This window comes from Osmerus eperlanus, chromosome 14, assembly GCF_963692335.1.
Source record: "Osmerus eperlanus chromosome 14, fOsmEpe2.1, whole genome shotgun sequence".
Lineage (NCBI taxonomy): Eukaryota > Metazoa > Chordata > Actinopteri > Osmeriformes > Osmeridae > Osmerus > Osmerus eperlanus.
Window position 1 is genome coordinate 10,567,883 of NC_085031.1, and position 20,970 is coordinate 10,588,852.

General features: G+C 46.0%; 1 protein-coding gene across 1 annotated transcript in view; it reads right to left on the reverse strand.

Moving 5' to 3' along the window:
* Window positions 1–20,970, reverse strand: part of dlc1 (DLC1 Rho GTPase activating protein) — a 72,198-nt gene that overhangs the window by 36,573 nt on the left and 14,655 nt on the right. The window contains exon 5 of the mRNA XM_062478570.1: window positions 13,200–13,233. Coding sequence (XP_062334554.1) covers window positions 13,200–13,233 — 34 coding nt within the window. The remainder of the gene's footprint in view (window positions 1–13,199; window positions 13,234–20,970) is intronic.

The following is a 20,970-nucleotide window of genomic DNA, read 5'->3' on the forward strand; positions in this document are numbered from 1 at the left end:
TAACATTTCTGAGACATCTCACTAGAAGCCACACACCCATAGACGCCACCGGAATTCTCCTCTGATTAAAATCGCCTTAGGCCAAATAAAACTTATGATGTATGCGTGTCTGTGTGCATATGTGTGTCATGTCAATCTGGGCCTCTTCATAAAGGCAAAACCACAGCTTTATGACAGAGGAGTACAGACTGTGACGTAGCGGGATTGGAGGAGGAAGGGAGAGGTTAGGACATATGTCCTTGGCTCTGGTTCAATAATCAAGTCTAATCGCCCTAAGCCATAGGGGAGGTTGTTGTTGGTAATCTTAAAGGGCACACAACACACACACACACGCACTCACACACACACACACACACACACACACTCAAACATCACACAGGAATCACACAGGTAAACACACATGCTGAAACACACACATGAGCACATAGCTCTTATGTTCTTTCTAAAGCACTGACAGTCTAGAGTGGGGGGCATGGTTTATCAATGAGATCCACACAGGCTTTAATTAAGACTCAGAGGAGGACGAAGAAAGGAACAAGATGGATGGCCTGCTTCTACTCATCTACACGTCTCCCAGGGAATGTATCAGAGCCGGCGTTGAATGAAACATACAATGTGCTTATGTTCTTTTTTTGGGCGTTTGAATCTTCTTATTGGACAGTTGCTGTAGGCCAAACCATAAAGAACCAAGTGACATGATCCATGAAGAATATGTGCATCTTGGTAGCTCATCTCAAACAGAGAGACTAACAACAAACAATTTCAAATTAGGATGCAGAGACCACCACATGACACGAAGAACAGTTCATTCTTTGATACAAAAGACCCCCAGAGCAAAAAGTTGATAGAGTTGGATTGTCAACTTGGCTTGGGCATTGAGGATTAAAACTCTACCAGATGCAGATATTCCTGTTTAAACATAATGTACTGATGCTTGGAACTCAAGAGGAACCTCAAATGCTACAATCTGCTTTCAACCACAAACCTCTGCCAAAGACGTAGACACTGGGAAAAGGACTAACACAAAGTGCAAACATCATGGGTGGTTCTGGTTCTGGTGGTTTAGGATGCGGGGAGGATACAAATGGGAATAAGTCCCAGCTGGAGGGATGAATGAATCTGATGTCTTTTCAAGGCTTTTAATGCATATTAACAAAAGAGCACACATCACACCTGTTTTAGCATCACTTCACTGGTTACCAGTCCAGTATAGAATTCAATTTAAAATCTTGGTCCTTACCTTTAGAGCCCTGCATGGTCAAGTTCCTCCCTACATCTCGGATTTGATACAGCTTCATACCCCCACTCGTAATCTGAGGTCATTAGGGCAGAAGCTACTAGTGGTTCCCTGAACTCATTTTCAAACCAGAGGGGATGGATCATTCCGAGCAGTGGCTCCTAGGCTGTGGAATGTCTTGCCTCCCTGTCTACGGTGTGCGACTTCTGTCGATGCTTTTGAAAAGCAATTGAAGACTCTGCTATTCAAGCAGGCTTTTAGTTAGTCGATGGGTTTTTATGGTTGTTTGTCATGTTTTCTATTTTAAATGTTGTATCCTAATTTGTGGTGTTGTATCGCATTTTGTTGTGAAGCACTTTGTGATTTTTATCTGAGAGAGGTGCTATACAAATACATTTTACTTACTTACTTGCTTACTTTGGAAAAGACAACTGAGATCCATCGAAAATAAGTGTGTTGAGATAGGCCACTTAACCGACACCGTGGACATGAAAGGGACTTGTACCAGAGCAGTTGCGCCCATGTCTGTAGCCCACAGCTTCAAAAAGGGACGCGTGTGCTTGGCGATGCCAGTCCTACACTATCACCAACCCCTCCACCTTGGACCACAGTTGAAGGAACCATCTGGAAACATCTGGCCTTTGGCTGGATATAAGTGGCAGAGAACACGGTGAAAGAAGCTTGTTGAAGCTAATTGCTACATTCTTGCCTGTTACCCTTTTATTCGAGGAAGTCTATGTTGATGTCACAATGTGACACGTCCTTTGACTTCCTCCTTTGGCGGCCCTGGGGTGTGAAATGGCCCTGCTGGGCCCCTGTAAAGTTTTGGAGGGCCACAATAGATAAGGGGCATCTTGGTTTTAAGAGTGGGGAACCGGCCAGCTAGGCCAGAACAAGAGTATGCACCTCCTACGGATGAGGCTTTCAGTCCAGTATAATAGATCGGTGGGGTTCACACACACACACACACACACACACCTACACCAACACACACACAAAACCATTAACTTTGATTAAAACATAAAAAATACAAAATTTGCATCGAAAACGTGGTGTAGTTATTTGTAGTTATACCTACTGAATAAAGGTATTTAAAATGACAAATCAGAACTTGTAAGCCATATAATGACAACAGGAAAGAGAGACATTGAAATGGAAGTGTTCGGAAGATGTCAGACTGCACTACAACAGAGAAAGATACTGCAATACGACATCCCACAACAGCTACGGTATGCACCAGTTATTCTCTCTCTAATACCTGTCAGAAGTGTCAGATATAAAAGTAGATCTCCATGGCAACGGCCCACGCTCTCGTCTTTTCCCTGCTCTTGTGAGATTTCCGATCACGACTTTGTCGTTCTCAAGTGTACTGTTGCATACGGAAGGACACCATCCTTGAATGGAATCTTGAAAGGCACGATTAAAGCCTAACTGGATCTTGAAATGTTCACTGCACACCCACCCACACACACTAACCACACACCCCACACTGTGCCCCCGGCAGGCTTCCTGTTGTCCTTTGACCTTCCTGACCCCTGCCCTCCTCCATCAGTTCTAAAGGAGCAGAGGACATGCCTCTCATTCCAACCCCAGCCCATCTCCTCCAAAACGGCCACCTAAATGGATCAGGCTGACAGAAAGTGTGCCCTTTCATAAGATAAACACGTGAGAGACAGATATACAAAGAATGCACTCATGCACTCAACAATAGAAATAGGTGTCCATATTTGTTTTGTTATTATTCAAGCTATGCCAGCATAAGATTGTTTTCTGATGTCACTCTAAATTAAGGAACAGACCGGGGAGCAATCAGAGAGACACTAGCCCAGTTTCCTCCGAGGTCTTTAATGTTAACCAAAGAGAGTGAGAGAGTGAGACCGATAGAGATAAAGATAGAGAGAGAGAGACAGAAAAAGAGGCGGGGAGAGAGTGGGAGAGAGAGAGAATGAGAGACAGAGAAAGAGCTGGAAAGAAGGAGAGAGGATAAATGGGAGAGGAATGGGGGAAGAGAGAGACTCTGGAGGGAAGAGGGCTTCACATCAACGGTGTTGCTTTCTGTGGAGGGAAACAGAGCCCAGTGAACACCCTGAGGGTCGTCAGCCATTCACACCCTCATGGGCCCTGACACCAGTCTGCTGGAAGACCAGAGCATGAGAGGGCTCAGGAGCACAAAGGACTGATGAGGACCAGATCCTTCAGAAGACTATGAGGACATTATTGCCTGTCATGTACAATGCCAGTAGCTGCCCCCGCCACATGCATGTGGCGTGAGAACATTTAGGTTTAGGGAGAGTGGGAAATATGGGGCAAGAGGAGGGGAGGGGAGGAGTACACATCCTCGTAAGACGTTGAAGAGGGTTTGGGAATATTTATACATGTATTTTTGGCCGTACCCTAGCTACTACAAACCAGCACACACACGCATGTACGGAGTACTGTACACTGTGCGCCCCTCCTTCTGATAGTATGCAGGAATTTCCACTCATTAGGTTTAATTAGATACAAACTCGTTGGCTTAGCCACAGAATTCTCACTACCACTCGTAAAAGAGAGAGAGAGAGAGAGAGAGAGAGAGAGAGAGAAAGGGAGAGGGAGGAAGAAAGAGAGGGTGACAAAGATAGAGAGACACAGAGAGAGGGAGAAGTGGAGAGAGGTAGGGAGAGGGAGAGAAAGGCAGAGCGACAGAAAGAGAGAGAAACAGAGCAAGAGCGAGGAGAGACAGAGCATATTGCCTACAGAAGCATCATCCATCAACTCAACCCTTCCATGCCCTGACCCACTTTTTATCAACTCTTCTCTCTTTCATGTACTATGGCACGAGCATGCGGCAAGATATGCCGTGAAGGAGAGGGGGTCGGGCTCCATCCTGGAGACGTTCACCACAGGGCAGACGTACATCACCTGCCACGCTTGGCTTTAGCGCAGCTGCGAGGCCAGGGGGCCGGTGACCTGAAGTCACGGGACATTTGGTTTCGGTTGGGGAAAAGATGGCATCCCGAAGGGGAGGAGGGGGGGTGGGGGTGAGGGTGGGGAGTGGGGGGGGGGGGGGTGAGGGTGGGGAGTGGGGGGGTGAGGGGGTGAGGGGTGGGCGATCACCTGGGTTAATTTGTAAGGTGTACGGGTTGTAAACATGACGGAACCCAGCAGCAGAGTGGAGGCCTTGCCAAGTATGGTTGCCACATGTTCTAGTGAGAGGCATTTACACACACACACACACATATATACATACACACACCTAGAAATACAGACACACACACAAATGAACATTTGCAACATTACTGCCTTACCGCACTATTTCCTAGAAAGTAGAGTGACAGTTTTTTTTATGTTCCGGTTGTGGCTTTATAATTTAGAGAAAGCTACAAGTCTGTCCTAATGGATATCCTCCATCGTGTTCCATTTCATAACTAATGAATGAGCTAGCTAGCTTAGCACCTGGGATAAGTGCACTCTAGCTAAGGTGGTAGAGCAGAAAGACACCAAATGCCAACACTAAAAACCAAGCATAAATCTATTTTAGCACACAAATGTATTTTGACTCAGGATTGATATGAGACAGCCTCATTGTCAACCATTTTAGCTGCTGAATACAAACACACACACTCACAGACACTCCTTTTAGAGATGAGCATCTGGGATGACACAGCAGTTTTGCCCCTAATAGCTAGTGTACATGTGGGTGTGTGTATGTGTGTAACACATTAGGCATGCCCCGAAGGCATGTTGGCATAGAATACATTGTCTTACAATGCAGTCATCCCACACACACATACATGCATGAGCATGCATTCACATTACCTCACACACACAAACGCACACTCACCTGACAGACGTCTCTCACCGGCTGTCTTGCTGAGCATATCGAGAGCCTTGGAGGTAGAGTATCTGATGTGATCACTGAAGGATCTCTGGAGGAGAAGAAGCCTCATAGAACGAGACATCCTGGACTAGATCTGGACTAGATCTGGACTAGATCTGGACTAGACCTGGACTAGATCTGGACTAGATCTGGACTAGACTCGATCTGTTCAGCTGTGCTTTCGACCTGGTCGTTTACCTCTCCTTTCGAGCTGGACCCGCCCTGGTTCAGTTCTATTCTGCTCTCGGGACCCGATCCACTTGCTTTCTATCACACAGTCGATCCCGTGTGGGCTGTGTCTGTCCGTCTGCGTTCTAGACCCATTTGGTTCTGCGGGGTGTGATGGTGGTTCTGAGCTGGGTCAGCCGTCCTCCGCTGGATCCTGCTCAGCTCTCTCCCCTGTGCTGCAGTGAGCATCAGTGCGGTGGTGGATGGGACACAGCGAGCCACAGCTGCATGGCTCATATTCCATGCAGCCAGTGTGTGTGTGTGTGGGTATGTGGGTGTGTGTGAGAGTGTTTGTGTGTGAGCATGAGTAAGTGCTCCGCTCTCCTACAAAGGCCCGTGTGAATAGTTCAGTGGGTGGAAGTCACGACGCCTTTTCTCTTTCCTCTCCTCACCTCATTCTCTCTCTCCTTTCTACCTTTTTGGTTTCTTGTCTCTCATCCGCTCTCCACTCCGACCTGTTCCTTCTCTTCTGCAGTCTGGGTTTACGTGCGACTCTGTTTCTGTCCTTTCCCTCCATCTCTACCTCCTCCTCTCCTCTGTTCTCCTTGTGTTGATCTTGTCGCTGATGTTGTCCTTTGTTTTTTGTTCTTCCATGATCCCTGGCTGCAAAACAATTTCTCCCTAATTGGACAATACAGACAACCTTGAACATTAGAGTAAACCTGTCCTAGTTTGCTGAAAGGAGAGAGAGAGAAATAGAGAGAAAGAGAAACAGACAGCAACAGAGAGTGAGAGAGAGAGAGAGAGAGAGAGAGAGAGAGAGAGAGAGAGAGAGAGAGAGAGAGAGAGAGAGAGAGAGAGAGAGAGAGAGAGAGAGAGAGAGAGAGAGAGAGAGAGCACTGATGCCAGGAGCACAACTGTGTTCTCCTTGGCAAAGTGTCCACAACAGGATACCAGAAGGGAAAACTATAGTAATAGGGGAGTCATCACTTCGAAGTACCTGTCTCAGTGGATTGATACAACTGTGTATATTGTGATCCTAACATCTATGTTTCTATCATTCAGGTATAACTGAGTGCTGCTGACACTCCCACTCCTAATCAGCTATTCAGATGGAAGCAACTCGAGTAAGCACATAGGGATTACTCTATTGAGTACAGAAACACACTCCCTCAAAGACCCACGCGCACACACACTCTTACATATGAATTTAAGTGCAAGCACAAACACTTATAGTCACACACTACAAAAGTCACATCGGTGCCAGTAATCGAATGGGAAGCCATTACACTAAGCTGGGTGATGATGCTTTGATAAACCCTAATGGTCAAGCTGAGTAAGACATCCAGACAACAAAAGCCATTCACATGTGTATTGCAGAATTCTACAACAATACAATAAATCAAATCAAAATGTATTTGTATAGCCCTTTTTACAAGCAATGCCACAAAGGGCTTCACATACGCCCATAGAACTGCCCCTCAACCAACCTAACCCTCAAGGTCACTCCAGATAATCGAGATTCACAAGCTTTTACTTTGCTAGAATACTAATCTGGGAACTGTCAACAACCGAGTTGACAATGCCTTTGTATCCACTTCTCTGAGCAAACAATAGGTTAGTTTCCATGATGGAGTAAAGGATGCAATAGACTTCCATCAGGCGTAATCAATTGATGTGGGCAGTGAAATTAGTTTGCTCACACTGTGAAGATCCAAACCTGTGACGAGGAGTTAAAAAAGGAAGGACATGTTTCTGAAATAATTAGAGCATGGGAATGTGGAGAGCACCTTAAAGGAGGGAGGGAAGGGGGTGGGGCGTTCAGGGCTCACAAAACAGGAGGGGGCGGAGTTTCTCTCATCGATCAGGAAGTAAAGGCCCACAACACCCTCCACCCCCCAAACCCCCCACAGTGCACCTGGAAAAGGGGGTCACCTGGGAACAGCCACTGACCCAGATAATATATGAGTGAGTGAAAGGGAAAACAAGAAGAGAGAATGAGAAAGAGAGAGAGAATTGGAGAAAGAGAAAGAGAGTGAAAGAGAGAGAGAGAATTGGAAAAAGAGAAAGAGAGGGAGAGAGAAAGGGAACGAGCCTCTAAGTGTGAGACTCTTTGATGTGACCATCTGCTTGAGCTCTTCCTCTCATATCAAAGACTCAGCTACTCTCTCCCACTCCCACCATCTTGCCCTCTTTCATAAATCCCCCTTCAGTAGTTACTGGATACACACGCACACACACGCACACGCACACACACAGGATAGAGGAGGGAAATGTAAGGAGATCATGACCTCCGCCATGACTGCAAGTATGTGGGGTATGTTGTGCCTGTCAATGTGGCGGTACCAATGCCATTTCCCCCTGTGTATTAGGAAACACACTGCTGCACTGCTCTGTTTGAGTCTAATCGAATCTAGTCTACATGTTCAAGTGTGGATGTAAAAGAGGAAGATATAAAAATAAATAAAAAAACAACACCAAGCACTCATCACTGCACACCTACCAAGTGCTGTCATCATCGGCCCCCTGCTTTCCAGGCATGGGATATAAAACAACTTGGGTCTGACATGGGACATCATTCATGGGCCAGTAAGGATGTACCCCACCGTGAATCACTGAGATTTACCACCTCCTGACTGGCTGCACGCTAGTTAGGATGGGGTCAGTGGTTATATGGGGCCTAGGCTGGATCCTCCACAAGTTCATTAAGGAAATGAGATGCAAACAGAGGAGAGGAAGAGGAACACTTTGATAAAGAGTGTGACCTCATGAACTGAACCTTCCAAACTGTGTCCATCAATTATGTCAATTTGAGATTTCTCAACACGTAAGGCTGTGTCCGATAACGATGCATGACTTCAGTACCCATCTCACTTGAAATCTGCAGTTTATTTTAGGCTAGATTTCAGTGACCTGAGGTGAGCTAGCGACTATCGGGTCAAACGTTAGGACAATATTTTTGTGGAGTGGAGACACACCCTTTCTTGATGAGCACATTCTTGTGTATGTGAGATGATGTTGTTATTGAAACTGTGGGAGTGAGGCAAGCTCACTTCCTCTCATAACTTCCCTTTGGTTGTAGTTTCCTGTTTGGGACTACATACCAATCTCAAAAACACCTTTCCCCCAAAATACCCTAATTTGACCTTAAAATGTCTGTGGGGAGATGGGATGTTATGTTGGTTATATAAAAATTAATTATAAACTCAATGCACATTATTAGCACAATCCACACAACCGAGTAGACCATCACTTAACATCGCAGACAATCACTAATGTCCAATGACATTTACAATAAAAGAAGACAGACAATGGCTTTTGTTCAACCTACTCCAGTTGGGAGTTGACCTTGGCCCAGTATCTTTATTCAGCTATGAGGCGGAAGTATGAAAACAGAAATGGAGAGAACTGTGTGTGCAGTACAGTACTGTCGACTCCACAGAGGAAGTCTGGGAGAAAGTGTGTCAAATGGGAGCAGAGGGGTGGGGTGAAGGGGAGACAGAGGGAGGGCAGTGGGCAGGGGGAAGGTATAGGTGGGGGCGCTGGGACAGGCTCAGACTGACGGGGAGGCCAAGAATGCGTCCTTGCACAAACACAATGACTCCTCCATCTCCACTGTACTGGGGGATGGAAGGCGAGGAGGTGTGTATAAGATCTTTTGGTATAAGGATAGAGGAAGATAAGTGAGAGACAGAAGATTATTTGTGAGAAATGAAGCGCCCTCTGGCCGTAAGCATCTCAGATCAGGTCAATTAGCATGGACATTTGTCACCACCATCAGGAAGAAAAGTTGTCTTGATCCAGCTGATCCAGCTCCAGCTGATCCAGCTCCAGAAGTGTCTTTCAGTACATGCGAGTCACAAGTTCTTTGGTGTTGAAGAGCTTCTCAGAAATCAACTGAGCTACATTTTCATGAGCTTTTCACCCCTCTGAACAGGTCAATCAGAGAGTTGTCACGATACGACAGATGAACATGTTCACACATGCAGCACAGTGGCATTGTAAAATACAAAGAAACATTTGAACTAAACATGAGGTTCCACCGGGGTTGTGTCCGGGGCCAGTTGTAATTTGATGAATCAGAGACCCCAAAAGGTCTGCAGGCAGGGGCAGGTTAAATATACGTTAAACACCAGCAACACAGCAGAGTGCTCCCAGTCTTCCAGGGAGAGAGGAGTGGACAGAAACAGAGGAAATGAAAAGGTATCAGAGGAGGGGAACACAACAGTGTAGAAGGGAGTGTCAGACCATTGACGACAGCGTTCCACAAGATGGGTCAGTTGCAAGAACTGCGAGATCGGGCGACATCAGGGCCTGAAAGAATGCCTGTCTGAAGCACTCCCCATTTCAGAACCCCATGGAGGGCGCTAAACAACTTCCTCTTTTCCGTTTTACGACAGGCTGCATGTTTTGCAGGCCGGCAACCAGCCCCAGGATCAGGTGAAAGGTCGTACCCGAGCCTTCTTGCTGGAAGTTTGTCAAATCCGTATGAGCTATTATATTCCCCGGATATTCCCCGGGCTATATTTAGACTGCAGTGTTCATGACACTCGGGATATGCACAATCAAGGACAATTCGGCGTGCGTTCTTGGAAACAGGAGATGAAGACGGAAAGTGTTGACCAGATCTCAGCCCCATGTCATCAGGGAGATAGGGACCGCATGACTCTAAACCCACCCAGCCTCTATTGGTTAAGTGGCAAAGATGGAGCATGTTGTTTCCCCTGACATAGATAATCAGCATCATGTATTGAGGTGAAGCATTGTAACTTCACGCCAGGAACAAGTGTTCTCTATTCTCAAAGAAAACGAAAGAACCACAAAAAAACGGAAAGGCATTTGACGAAGGATTTAAAAAAAGAAGTCACAACATAAAGAAAATGTTTGAGGAAAACAGCGTATATATGCGAGACAGAAACAGTTGTATCTTTGATGGGCTGGGTATTGGGGTGGAGGTAGTGAGGGGAAACCGGCATGTTTGCCAGGTCAGGGCCTTGACACTGCGTAACGCTCCACTGAGAGCGGATGCTTTCATCCCTTCAAGGCAAGGTCTCAGGAGCAGCCACCCTCCAGTACCCAGCCCGGAGTCAGGGGCTCCCCTGACAGGTGCAGGTGAGGGAAGGGGGAGGGGGGTTGAGTGGGCTGGAAGTGAGAACCAAAGGCCCCATTGTCCAGAGTTATGGGATGGGAGGTGGGGAGATGGTGAGAGGAATGCTTCTCTGGAAGGGGGTAATCACACATCAAAGGGAAATTGGGGTTGGGGTTGTGGTTAGGGGTGGGCTGTGGAGTGGTTGAGCATCGTCACATAGGTTCTGTGTTAGTCACCAAGACCCCTAGGGATCAGAAACTGAGGTGAATCTCACGTAACCAATTTCACCTCACAATGTGGTGCCTTGAATGCTCTTTATCACATTTCCCTCCTCCTTTCCTCTGTGTCTTCCTCTGTCATTCCTTGTTCTCCTACTTGTCATGCATGTCTGGCTTCCTGTCTGAGACGTGCAACTTCCTGCAGAGGAGTATGTAAAGTCACTGAGCCATGGAAGCTGCATATTTAGATCTTCAGTAAGTATTTGGATGGGAGATTCTTCCTCAGACACAACAGTAAATCTACTGAGCCGCTCAAAAAATCCCAATCTCTGAGCTAGCATCTGATCTGTCTAGTCATGGTCAAAAATGACCTCCACCCATGTCTGTTTGCCTTTGTCTTCTCATATGATACCGGGAAACTATTAGGTAAGCTTGGAGGAAACCTTGGGGTATTTCTGTGAAGATAAAAAGATAGTGACTACAAATACAGGATTTGGAGCATCTAATCCCAGTGTTAGTGTTTGACCCTTTGTTCTGTGTTTGCTCCAAACTCACATTGTGATACCAAGCCTGAAGCTGGGACTCATGACTGTGTATCAAAGCTCTGTCGACTCAGATTGATCCCGCCATCTCAGTCCATCATTAATTTGACAAATTTCTTGCTTATTAACAGCCTATTTAAGACTGAGGTCAATCATTCACTTTTCCTATAGGGAACAACTTTTGTCTATAATTCCAGAGCAGCTCAGTTGAGTTGCTCTGAGGATGTTCATTTGTCAGTGATTGCCAACATAAGGCCCTTCAATTCAAAGACAGCTGTGGAAATGGATTTATTGGGAACTGGTCTATTTACCTGACCTCAACCCTGACTGAGACATCCACAGTCTCATATTGAGGAGACATGCTGGGTCAGGGGTAAGGTAAAACCGAATCTTCACCTGGAGCCACTTCGTGAGACATTCCTGGACTAAGACTTCCTTTTACTGGTGTTTGATGTGGCTAAGTCTTCCTAAAACCCTGTGGAGTCTACATTGGAGCCCGCAATTTAGGAATCCTCTAAATTAACTATGGCTTGTCTCTTAGTTGGGACTCTGTTTTCTCTCTGACCAAAATGGCTGTGACACCAGTTTCAAACATCCGGCTCTCAAGAAAGAGACATGAAAAGTATTTTTTTTAATCGAATTGTTGATGTTCTGGCCATTTCAGTTGCCAAGACAAGTTGAAAATGAACTATTAATGAGTCTTTCACTAGAAAGCCTTAGGGTACATGGTGTGTGATGTAATACTGTCACAAATGTGTCATTCCCAGAGGCTTAGATGGAGGAGCTACAGAGGGGGCTTTGATGTCACAATGAACGTTGGTCTTTGTGTTGGATTAAGCCCCCCCTCCACCCCCCCAAAACCCGGGCCCCCTCCAAACTCCCCTAAATGTTCTGGGTTCCATCACAACACAACCACAGTTGAGGGGTAGGGGGCCAGGGTTACATAACTTGCCAACAGGAAGTTGGACAGGTTTAAAAGAGGGAAAATGACCAGGAATGTTTTTACGAGCTTTGAAGCTGCAGGGCACTTTGTAAGCTTTGGACCACTATAAAAAGGTCTTAAGAGAGTATACAAATATAAAAGGTTTCTCTTTCTCACAGACAAATACACACACAAAAAATAAACAGTCAACTACAGACACGAAACATTTACTGTATAAAAAATTATGAACAAGACATGACTATTAGAGAGAGTGTGGTGACTGAGACAGCTTTCCTTGCTCTCCTCCCCTGTGTTGTTGACCAGTAGACAGGGGACACAGGAGGGGGTATTTCATACACATGGAGACCCCCATGGATCGTCTGACAGTCAGTCTGTCCATCCAGAATATCCTGATGACCCCCAGTATTAAAACCAGACATGCCGAGCGTGAAGTCGGAGCCAGACAGGAGGAAAGGGGGACATTAGAAATGGAGGGGGCTAATCAGGTTGAGAGCGGCCCCAATGTGCAGAAGGGTGGCTAACTACTAATTGCATTCCACCAAACTCAGGGAGAAGTCAGCCTTAAGGCACTGTGGATAATAGCAAACAGCTAATGGCTAACCGTTAATGGCTGACCGCTAATGGCAGCGAAAAATCCGCAACGATCTCCACGTGTGCCAAGTCTGGAGGTATGATTGACACCAGGATATGTCCCAAAGGATGACAGAAGATACGGAGGAGAGATGGAAGACAGGAAAATGAGTCAAGGAAAGTTTTCGTCAGCTGGAAAAACAAGTCTGGTCTTTATCTAGCACAGGCAACAGGTTTGGTGACCAGCGGACTGATTGAATATGGGCATCATGTGTCAATGTGTCTGGGAGATACCAGAACCTTTGTCCTCTTCTTTCGGACTGCTTCTCTCTTTCTCCATCTCCTATTTTGCCCAGATTCCCACCCTCTCCTCCCCTCCATCCATGGCAATATCAAATTGAAATGCTGTTCTTTGACCTTTACCGTTCAACCAAGTATGCCCCGTACATATATTTGCACTCAGACACAGGAACACACATACACACGTACAGGATAATCACTCCAGATACCCAATAAATGGGAAATCATAAAAAATAAACAGTTTTTACAAACAATAACATATAAGAAATGTACCTGCTGTGTTCCTTTCATCCATGGCAGAGGCAGTCTGTAAAAACAGAAAGAATGGAGAATGGTAAGTTTTAACTCAACATCTTTGTCACATTTACTTTAATAGTTTTCTGGTCAACACACTAGTTATTTGATTGATTTATGCTTCACAGGATCTACAAATAAGGCAGTAGCCCAAAAAACAACAGTGAGCGTGTGTGTCTGTGTGTGTGTCCAAAGTACAGCTGCTCTGAGAATGTCAAGTAAAGAATCTGTAGGCTGTTTGAAAATATTCATTAGGAAGTAATACTAAAATATTCTCAGAAATGTTATTCTTTTGAGATTGATTGAAACACACACTTCCACACTACACACACACCACACACACACAGAGCCTGGACAAATGCATAGTTTTCCAGTGTGCAAACGTTTCAATGCCACAGCAGATAAGTAACCCACCAGAGGCCTCAGAGTAAATATTGCATTCATAAAACATTGAACTAAACAAGCCATTAAACCAATGTTGACACAAAATCTTATAAATATAATCTGAAGTCAGTCATATAATAATAACAACCATATTAATAATAATCTCAATACACAACCATATTTGATCATTCAGTGCTGGCAGAGAAAACATGTAATCTTTGGTTTGCTCATGGATTAGAGAACACGGCAAGTTGGGCTTCATTACATGACAAATGTAATAAAAAATGAGAAAAATGTGGTGGTCAGTTAGGAATGCAGGGATCATCATTCTTGCCCTGACCTCAGGTTCCAAGTTGACCTCTTAACCCAAGACCCTGTTTTAATCTAAAGGTCCTTGGAAAAGAGCAAGGGCCAACAGTGTGTCTGATTAACAGTGGGACGCAGGGATGCAAAGGGGAACAGAAATGACCCTGGACATGGACGGAAACTGTGTAAACTAAACCACATGAATTTCACGTGTTCACAGGTCATAAACATGTCGTGACAAGTGATTCACATGTAATCAAGTGATTAAACTGCAGGAATTTCATACATGCATGTCCGTCAATGTCAAACCTATTGCTGTCTCCCATCCCCTCCCTCCATCCTCCATCTCTCCTTCACCCCCTCTTCTGTCTCAGACATGCTGAGCCTCCCTCCGTCCTCCATCTCTCCTTCACCCCCTCTTCTGTCTCAGACATGGTGAGCCTCCCTCCGTCCTCCATCTCTCCTTCACCCCCTCTTCTGTCTCCCCTCCCTCCATCCTCCATCTCTCCTTCACCACCTCTTCTGTCTCAGACATGCTGAGCCTCCCTCCGTCCTCCATCTCTCCTTCACCCCCTCTTCTGTCTCAGACATGGTGAGCCTCCCTCCATCCTCCATCTCTCCTTCACCCCCTCTTCTGTCTCAGACATGCTGAGCCTCCCTCCGTCCTCCATCTCTCCTTCACCCCCTCTTCTGTCTCAGACATGGTGAGCCTCCCTCCATCCTCCATCTCTCCTTCACCCCCTCTTCTGTCTCAGACATGCTGAGCCTCCCTCCGTCCTCCATCTCTCCTTCACCCCCTCTTCTGTCTCAGACATGGTGAGCCTCCCTCAGCCGGAGGCCCTGCTGTGCAGACTGGCGGCCAAGCAGATCCTGCCCAGACTGCACCTCAGAGCTGATTGGCTGCTTTACTGACATGTGCTTATGATTGAGGGGAATCTGATTCTGGATCTGTTCTGGTTTATTAAAAAAAGTTGATTGTTTTATCTAACATTGGGTCAAACTGTCAAAGATTATGTTTTATGTCTTAGAGGAAAATCCCCACTGAAATTCCTGGAAAATATAGGTAAGTCTGGAAGTTTCCCTCCCTGGAGCCAACATCCCCCAAATGAAGGTTTGAACCCCCACCACAAAAAGTTGGACTTTTATTGTGGCTTATCATTTTCAAAATAATTTCTACTACTAGAAAAGTTTCTACTACTAAAAACTACTAGTGTCACTGCCTGGAAAGATAAAGTAACACTTCAAAGTGTGTCTGTGGTGGAGTCAGTCTGTTCTGGACACTGACGTAGAAAAATGAATGTAGTTGGACTAAATGCACCCTGGTGAAACACAAAGCCTGGTCTCATTCAGTGTGTTTGTTGTTGCTGATGAGTCTGGCGATGGAAGCCTGGATATGGTGTTTGTCTCTACTTCCCATCTGTCTGTCTCTGCTCCTGCACGAACCAGTGGCAGAGCTGGCCAGGCGTGCATGCAGGCGCACATACGCACACATGTTCGTACCCCAGCCTGCCTCTTATCTTAAGCCCACACAACCTTCATTGCGTCCGTGTGTGAGTGTGTGTGTGTTTGGTAAGAGGTGGTGTGTGTGTGGATGTGGGGGGGGGGGGGGGGGGAGGAGAGTCAAACAAATACGAACTACAGCAACACTACATCACCACATTGCCCAATAATGACCCCCAAATAAGCTCTTGGGGGGGGTGACCACAACCCCCCCCCCCCCCCCCCCACCCACACACACACACACACACACACACCCTCGACCTGGGACATTAAATCAGCTTGACACAGAGAAACACCCCAGGGGAGCCTCAGGAGCTAGAATGATCCGTGAAGGCTGTTTCAGCTGGTGTACTGAGGTAACACAAGAGCCTGGCTATTTGTCTAGTGCACTTCACTGAATTCTTCTGCGAGAAGTATGCGTCTGTTTGGGTTGACACTGGATGTGTGTGAGTGTGTTTGTGAGAGTGTGTGAGTGTGTGTGTAGTTTCAAGTTATCTTAATCCTTCAAGGTTACAGTCAGGGGTCTTGATGTATAGTTTTAACATGTTCTTCTGTACACATGGATATACGACATATGAAAATATAATAAACACTCCAGATAGGATTCTCTAGAAAACTATTTGTAACTGTATTATAACTTGTAAAAAAAATTAACCTGTGAAAAAGATCTGGATCAAACCAGTTGAATGACCTGTTGATGGGACAGAATTATACACACATTCTGAGATGAAAATGGCACAATACTTAAGAACCCTGTTTTGCTCATTTGTTTCTTTCTCATATGTTCAACTTGAAATGTACAGGACTAATTCGTGATGGTAGTAGGTTCTACTAAATGCCATTCCTCCTTCACCCTCCCCATCTCTCCAAGAACCATGCTACTTGACCCAGGCAGAGCCTCACTATTGTATAAACACATCTCTGCAGCTTCAACTCACTGAGCCACTAAGTAGAACACTGTGTAAATCTCGCCTTCCCACAATGCCCTGTTTTGCCCCATAATGGCAATTACAGTTGTGAAATCTACTGCGTGATTGCAGAGCATTAATGAATAGGTGCCTGTGTTTTCACAGCACAGGGGGTCACGTATTTCTCCCTTTTCCCAGCTCTCCTGTAGTCCCTTCTCCCTCAGTGCCCCCTTCCCCCTACTCCCAGGCCCCCACCATTACACCCACCAACACCACCCTAACTCCCTCGGATCAGGTTGTCACAGTTTGAGCTCGTCCAGGTCGTGTCAGGTGGTCGCTTGGAGAATTGTGGCTACACACACATGCATGCTGACCCACCCACCAACACCAGCACACAAACTCGCTCACACACACACGCACACTCACACACGCACACTCACAGACCCACACTCACAGGTGTCAACTGCCTCATTCACCACGGCTAATTAACTGGAAGGGAGAGAGTGTTTGACAGCGTGTGTGTGTGTGCTTGCATGCGTGTTTCAGGGTAGGTGTGTGCCAGCTCCTGCATGCGTTTTTATCAAATGTAGAGGTAAGTGTGTAAGTGTAATATGAAAGTGAGTGAAGAGCACTGGCATGTGGCCCTGTTGCACAATGTAAACTGAGCAGAACTGTGTGTCCCTAAACACACAACCCCCCCCCCCCCACACACACACACACACATACACACACATACTGCCCCCTTGACTGCAGCTGTGATGATTGTGTGGCCACCCATGGTCTGAGCAGGCCGGGGATTAGGCAGCTCAGGAAAACCCAAACTTTTCCCCCACCACTTAGTGCAAATGGCCAAATTGGTGCAGATGGCTTATGGTCAGGTAAGCCAGTGACTCCAACACTGAATCATGGGATGAAGGGGGTCAGTGTCCGTGTGTGTGTTGGTGGGAGATTGTGTGTGTTGGTGTGTATTTGACTCATTTGATTGCCAATGTGTCTGTCTGTCTGAGAGAGAAAGGGGAGTGGGGGTGTGTGTCAGGCTCCAGGAGATACTATCTGGGCCTTCTCTCTCTGGCGTTTGACCGGAGTGGAAAGGAACGTGTTCTGTCTGCCCCTTCACTTAGAAAGGAATTATTTCGCCATGCTCTGTCGACCTCTCTGGGCACGTGCAACAGGATACGTGGTAAACCTTCTCTCACAGCACCCTTTTCCTTACCAAACACCATTCTCTCTCTCTCTCTCTCTCTCTCTCTCTCTCTCTCTCTCTCTCTCTCTCTCTCTCTCTCTCTCTCTCTCTCTCTCTCTGTCTCTCTCTCTCTCTCTCTCTCTCTCTCTCTCTCTCTCTCTCTCTCTCTGTTTCTCCCTGTCGCTCTCCCACTCTCTCTCTCTCTATCTCTTTCTCTCCTTCCCTCCATCACTACTTCCCTACCCACAATTCTTCCACCATTTCATAGAATAGTTTCCATGTGTCACACGTTAAGTGTGTCAACAGGAAGTGAAGTCATTAGTTCTGGCAATGTTACGGTGGGACACTTCCTGTCTGGCTTGGTGCTCATGATTCAGTGGGAATCCTGTCCAAAACACACTTAAAAATAACCCAAGTCTGACAGCTTTCAGCATGACAAACTATCTTACACTGAGTACTCAAGGAATATAAACATTCATAACTTGGGACATACAATACACAGGACAACAGCGTACTGTATATTTGTGTGTGTGTGTTAGTGTGTTTTTAGAAGGAACCCACACAGGCTGCCAGCAGAGACCTTGTCCTCTCTCTCAACCTTGAGAGACATGAAATATATGGTCTATGTTGGGTGATGTTGATGGAAAACGAGAAGGGGGTGGATATAAACACACACTAAGGTTCTATCCCCAGACATACACAGACATGTGGTCTCTCACACACGCACACACACCTACACACACACTTTGTTTACGGACTGAGCCAAAGCAACAGGCTTCTGGTTTCAGACGTGTCCAGTGGGATTTCGTGTTGGGCCCTCTGAGTGTAAACTCCTGGCTGGGCAATAGAAACAATCTATCGTCTACACACACACACACGCACACACACACACACACACACACACAAACACACACATGCACACATACGCACATGCCTCCCTCATTTTACTACAGCCCTGGGCCTCCCCAAAGATGACCTCTTGTGATGCTGTCCTTCCCATGTCTCCTTGTAGCAGACAATATGCCATCCTTCTTTCCCAACGCGTTCAGGCTGAAGTTAGCATGTAGAATGCCCAGGGTTTAAGACCTGGTTTCAAACCACCCTCTCTTTTGTGTACATGTACAAATATAAAAACACAATCTCTCTCAGATGGACACATGCACACACACACACACACACGCACACAGAAAACCACTAGGTCTGAGAGTCACTGGAATTCAGATGTCCATCACTGATCTAACATCTAACAATGTAACAACCACAGACTTCAGAGCAGTTTTGTGTGGACTAATCAAGGCATCCAGGAGCCAGGCCCAACCAGGCCTCGCCAGCTCTAAACCACCAGTCTACCCTTCCCTCTACCCTGCCCCGTCTCTCTGTCTGGGAAACAGGAAACACTGCCTTAGAACACAGTCATTCAAACAACTTCATCTCATCTGGCTGGACCACTTGGCCCTTAATACACCAGTGAAAAGCCAGAGTCTGTCTCATCTTTACTTCCCCTCAGGTTGACTCCAAGCTTAGCAGCCAGAGTCAATAGGGATAAGCCCTGTTATCCCGACTCCAGTAACAATGCTAGCACTAGGATTAGTCTCTGGCGTGGAACAGGAGAGTGGGCTAACTAGCCCAGCAGGCTTAGCGTGGGCAGTATGGGGGTCCATGCTGTGAGGTACCCCACGACTTTGCATTGGACACACTAAGGTTTTTGGGTTAAAACTAAGGCACACACACACACACACATCCTTACTGACTTGCACCACACACACACACCATGCCCTTGGTTCTGACATGTGTTTAATCTCTCCATTCACTGCACAGCTGTCCCTTCAGATTTCAGCATAACAATGGCACCAGACCTGCTTCAGCATTACAACACCTTTACACATGCTAAGGTATAAGCACCGGACACAATCTTCGACAGTAACAAGACACAGGCTCTTAATGAGATTCAGACATCTCTACAGAGTGTGCCAGTCTTGAATGAAAGACGTCACTCTGGGACACAGCTTGACCACAGTGACTAAGTGTGGGTTGACATCTGTTTGGAATGACGTGATGTCATTTTCAGACGCAAACACATGAGTGTTCCTTCTGAGTGTGTACTTATACACACACACATAAAAACACCTCCATTCCCTGTCTAAATACACACCTCAGACTTGCAAGTGACAACTGAATCACACATTGTTGAATGAGGCATGCTTGTGTTTGCATGTATGTGTGTTTATAGGTGTGTGTGTGTGTGTGTGCGTGCATCTGTATGTATGTGCACACGTATGTGTATGTGTGTGTGTTAGTTGTGTGATTTATAGGCATTCATTATCAACAGGCGGTAGGGGTGTTTCCAGATGCCTATGTTTACCAGTTATCATGAGGATTTACTGTCTATGCCTAACATCATCTGACAGCTATGCACTGTGGCTGTTCAGAGTTTCATCTCCACTCAGTGCTTCTACGTTGATCTGCGCAGACTTCAGACAGAACTCCAATAAGCAAACACATCCATAAGGGGACAATTATTGAATATTTTCTTTTATGTTATGTGGGTTTTGTTGTTTGACTCACACATTATAGCCAGATGGCTCAGTGTGTTGTATTAAACATGTATTTATCTCCAAGCCTAGAGCTATGGAGAGTAAACAAGCTCTGTTTAGGTCACTTGGCTCTCCTTGAATGTGTCACAAGTCATGAATTTGATAATTTATTTGATTATGGGCTATTTTTCAAAATTACACATCTCTGTTCATCTTAGTGTTTAATGCAACTCTATAAAATACATTGGCCTCAATTTCAGACTAGTCATAGAGAAATACCTTGGGAGTTTGTCATTGATTGAGGTCATGTATAATTACCCACAAACATCAACAAACACACACACACACCACTCATAAAAATACTTTGTGTGACTTCCTGCATGTGCACAATTCTATATTACTACAAGGTGAAAGCAGATATGCCGGATATCACCAGTTGGAGTGTTTCTCTAATTCAATTGAATCCCCTTATTTTCTCCCAAAATAAGCCCCCAAAATACTAAAACTCCTGCTCTGTCCAGTTCTTGGAATGCCTGATGTAATCCCAGAAACTTGGAATCGACAGGAAAGAAGAGATTTCCGCGTGGAGGTTGAGAAGTTCATTTCTTCACATCCTGCTCCATAAAAACAAACACTTCCCTGCCTTTCTTCCATTCTTTTTTTTTCGGTTTCTTTCTTTCAATCCCTCTTTTTTTTCGACCATAACCAGGAGGCTAAGGCCGGTCACTGATTGTGTCTGCAGCTGTGCTCAGCAGCAGCAGATTGATTCAGGGGACAAAAACACCACAGATGCTAGTGGCTGACTGGCCCAAGACAGGAAGCAGAACCCCAAATGGAAACTATTATGCAACCAGGAGGACACTGGTGGTTGGCACATACAGCATGGTTACTAGTGAAGCTGACAACATCTGTGCACCAGGAACATGTCAGGCTGT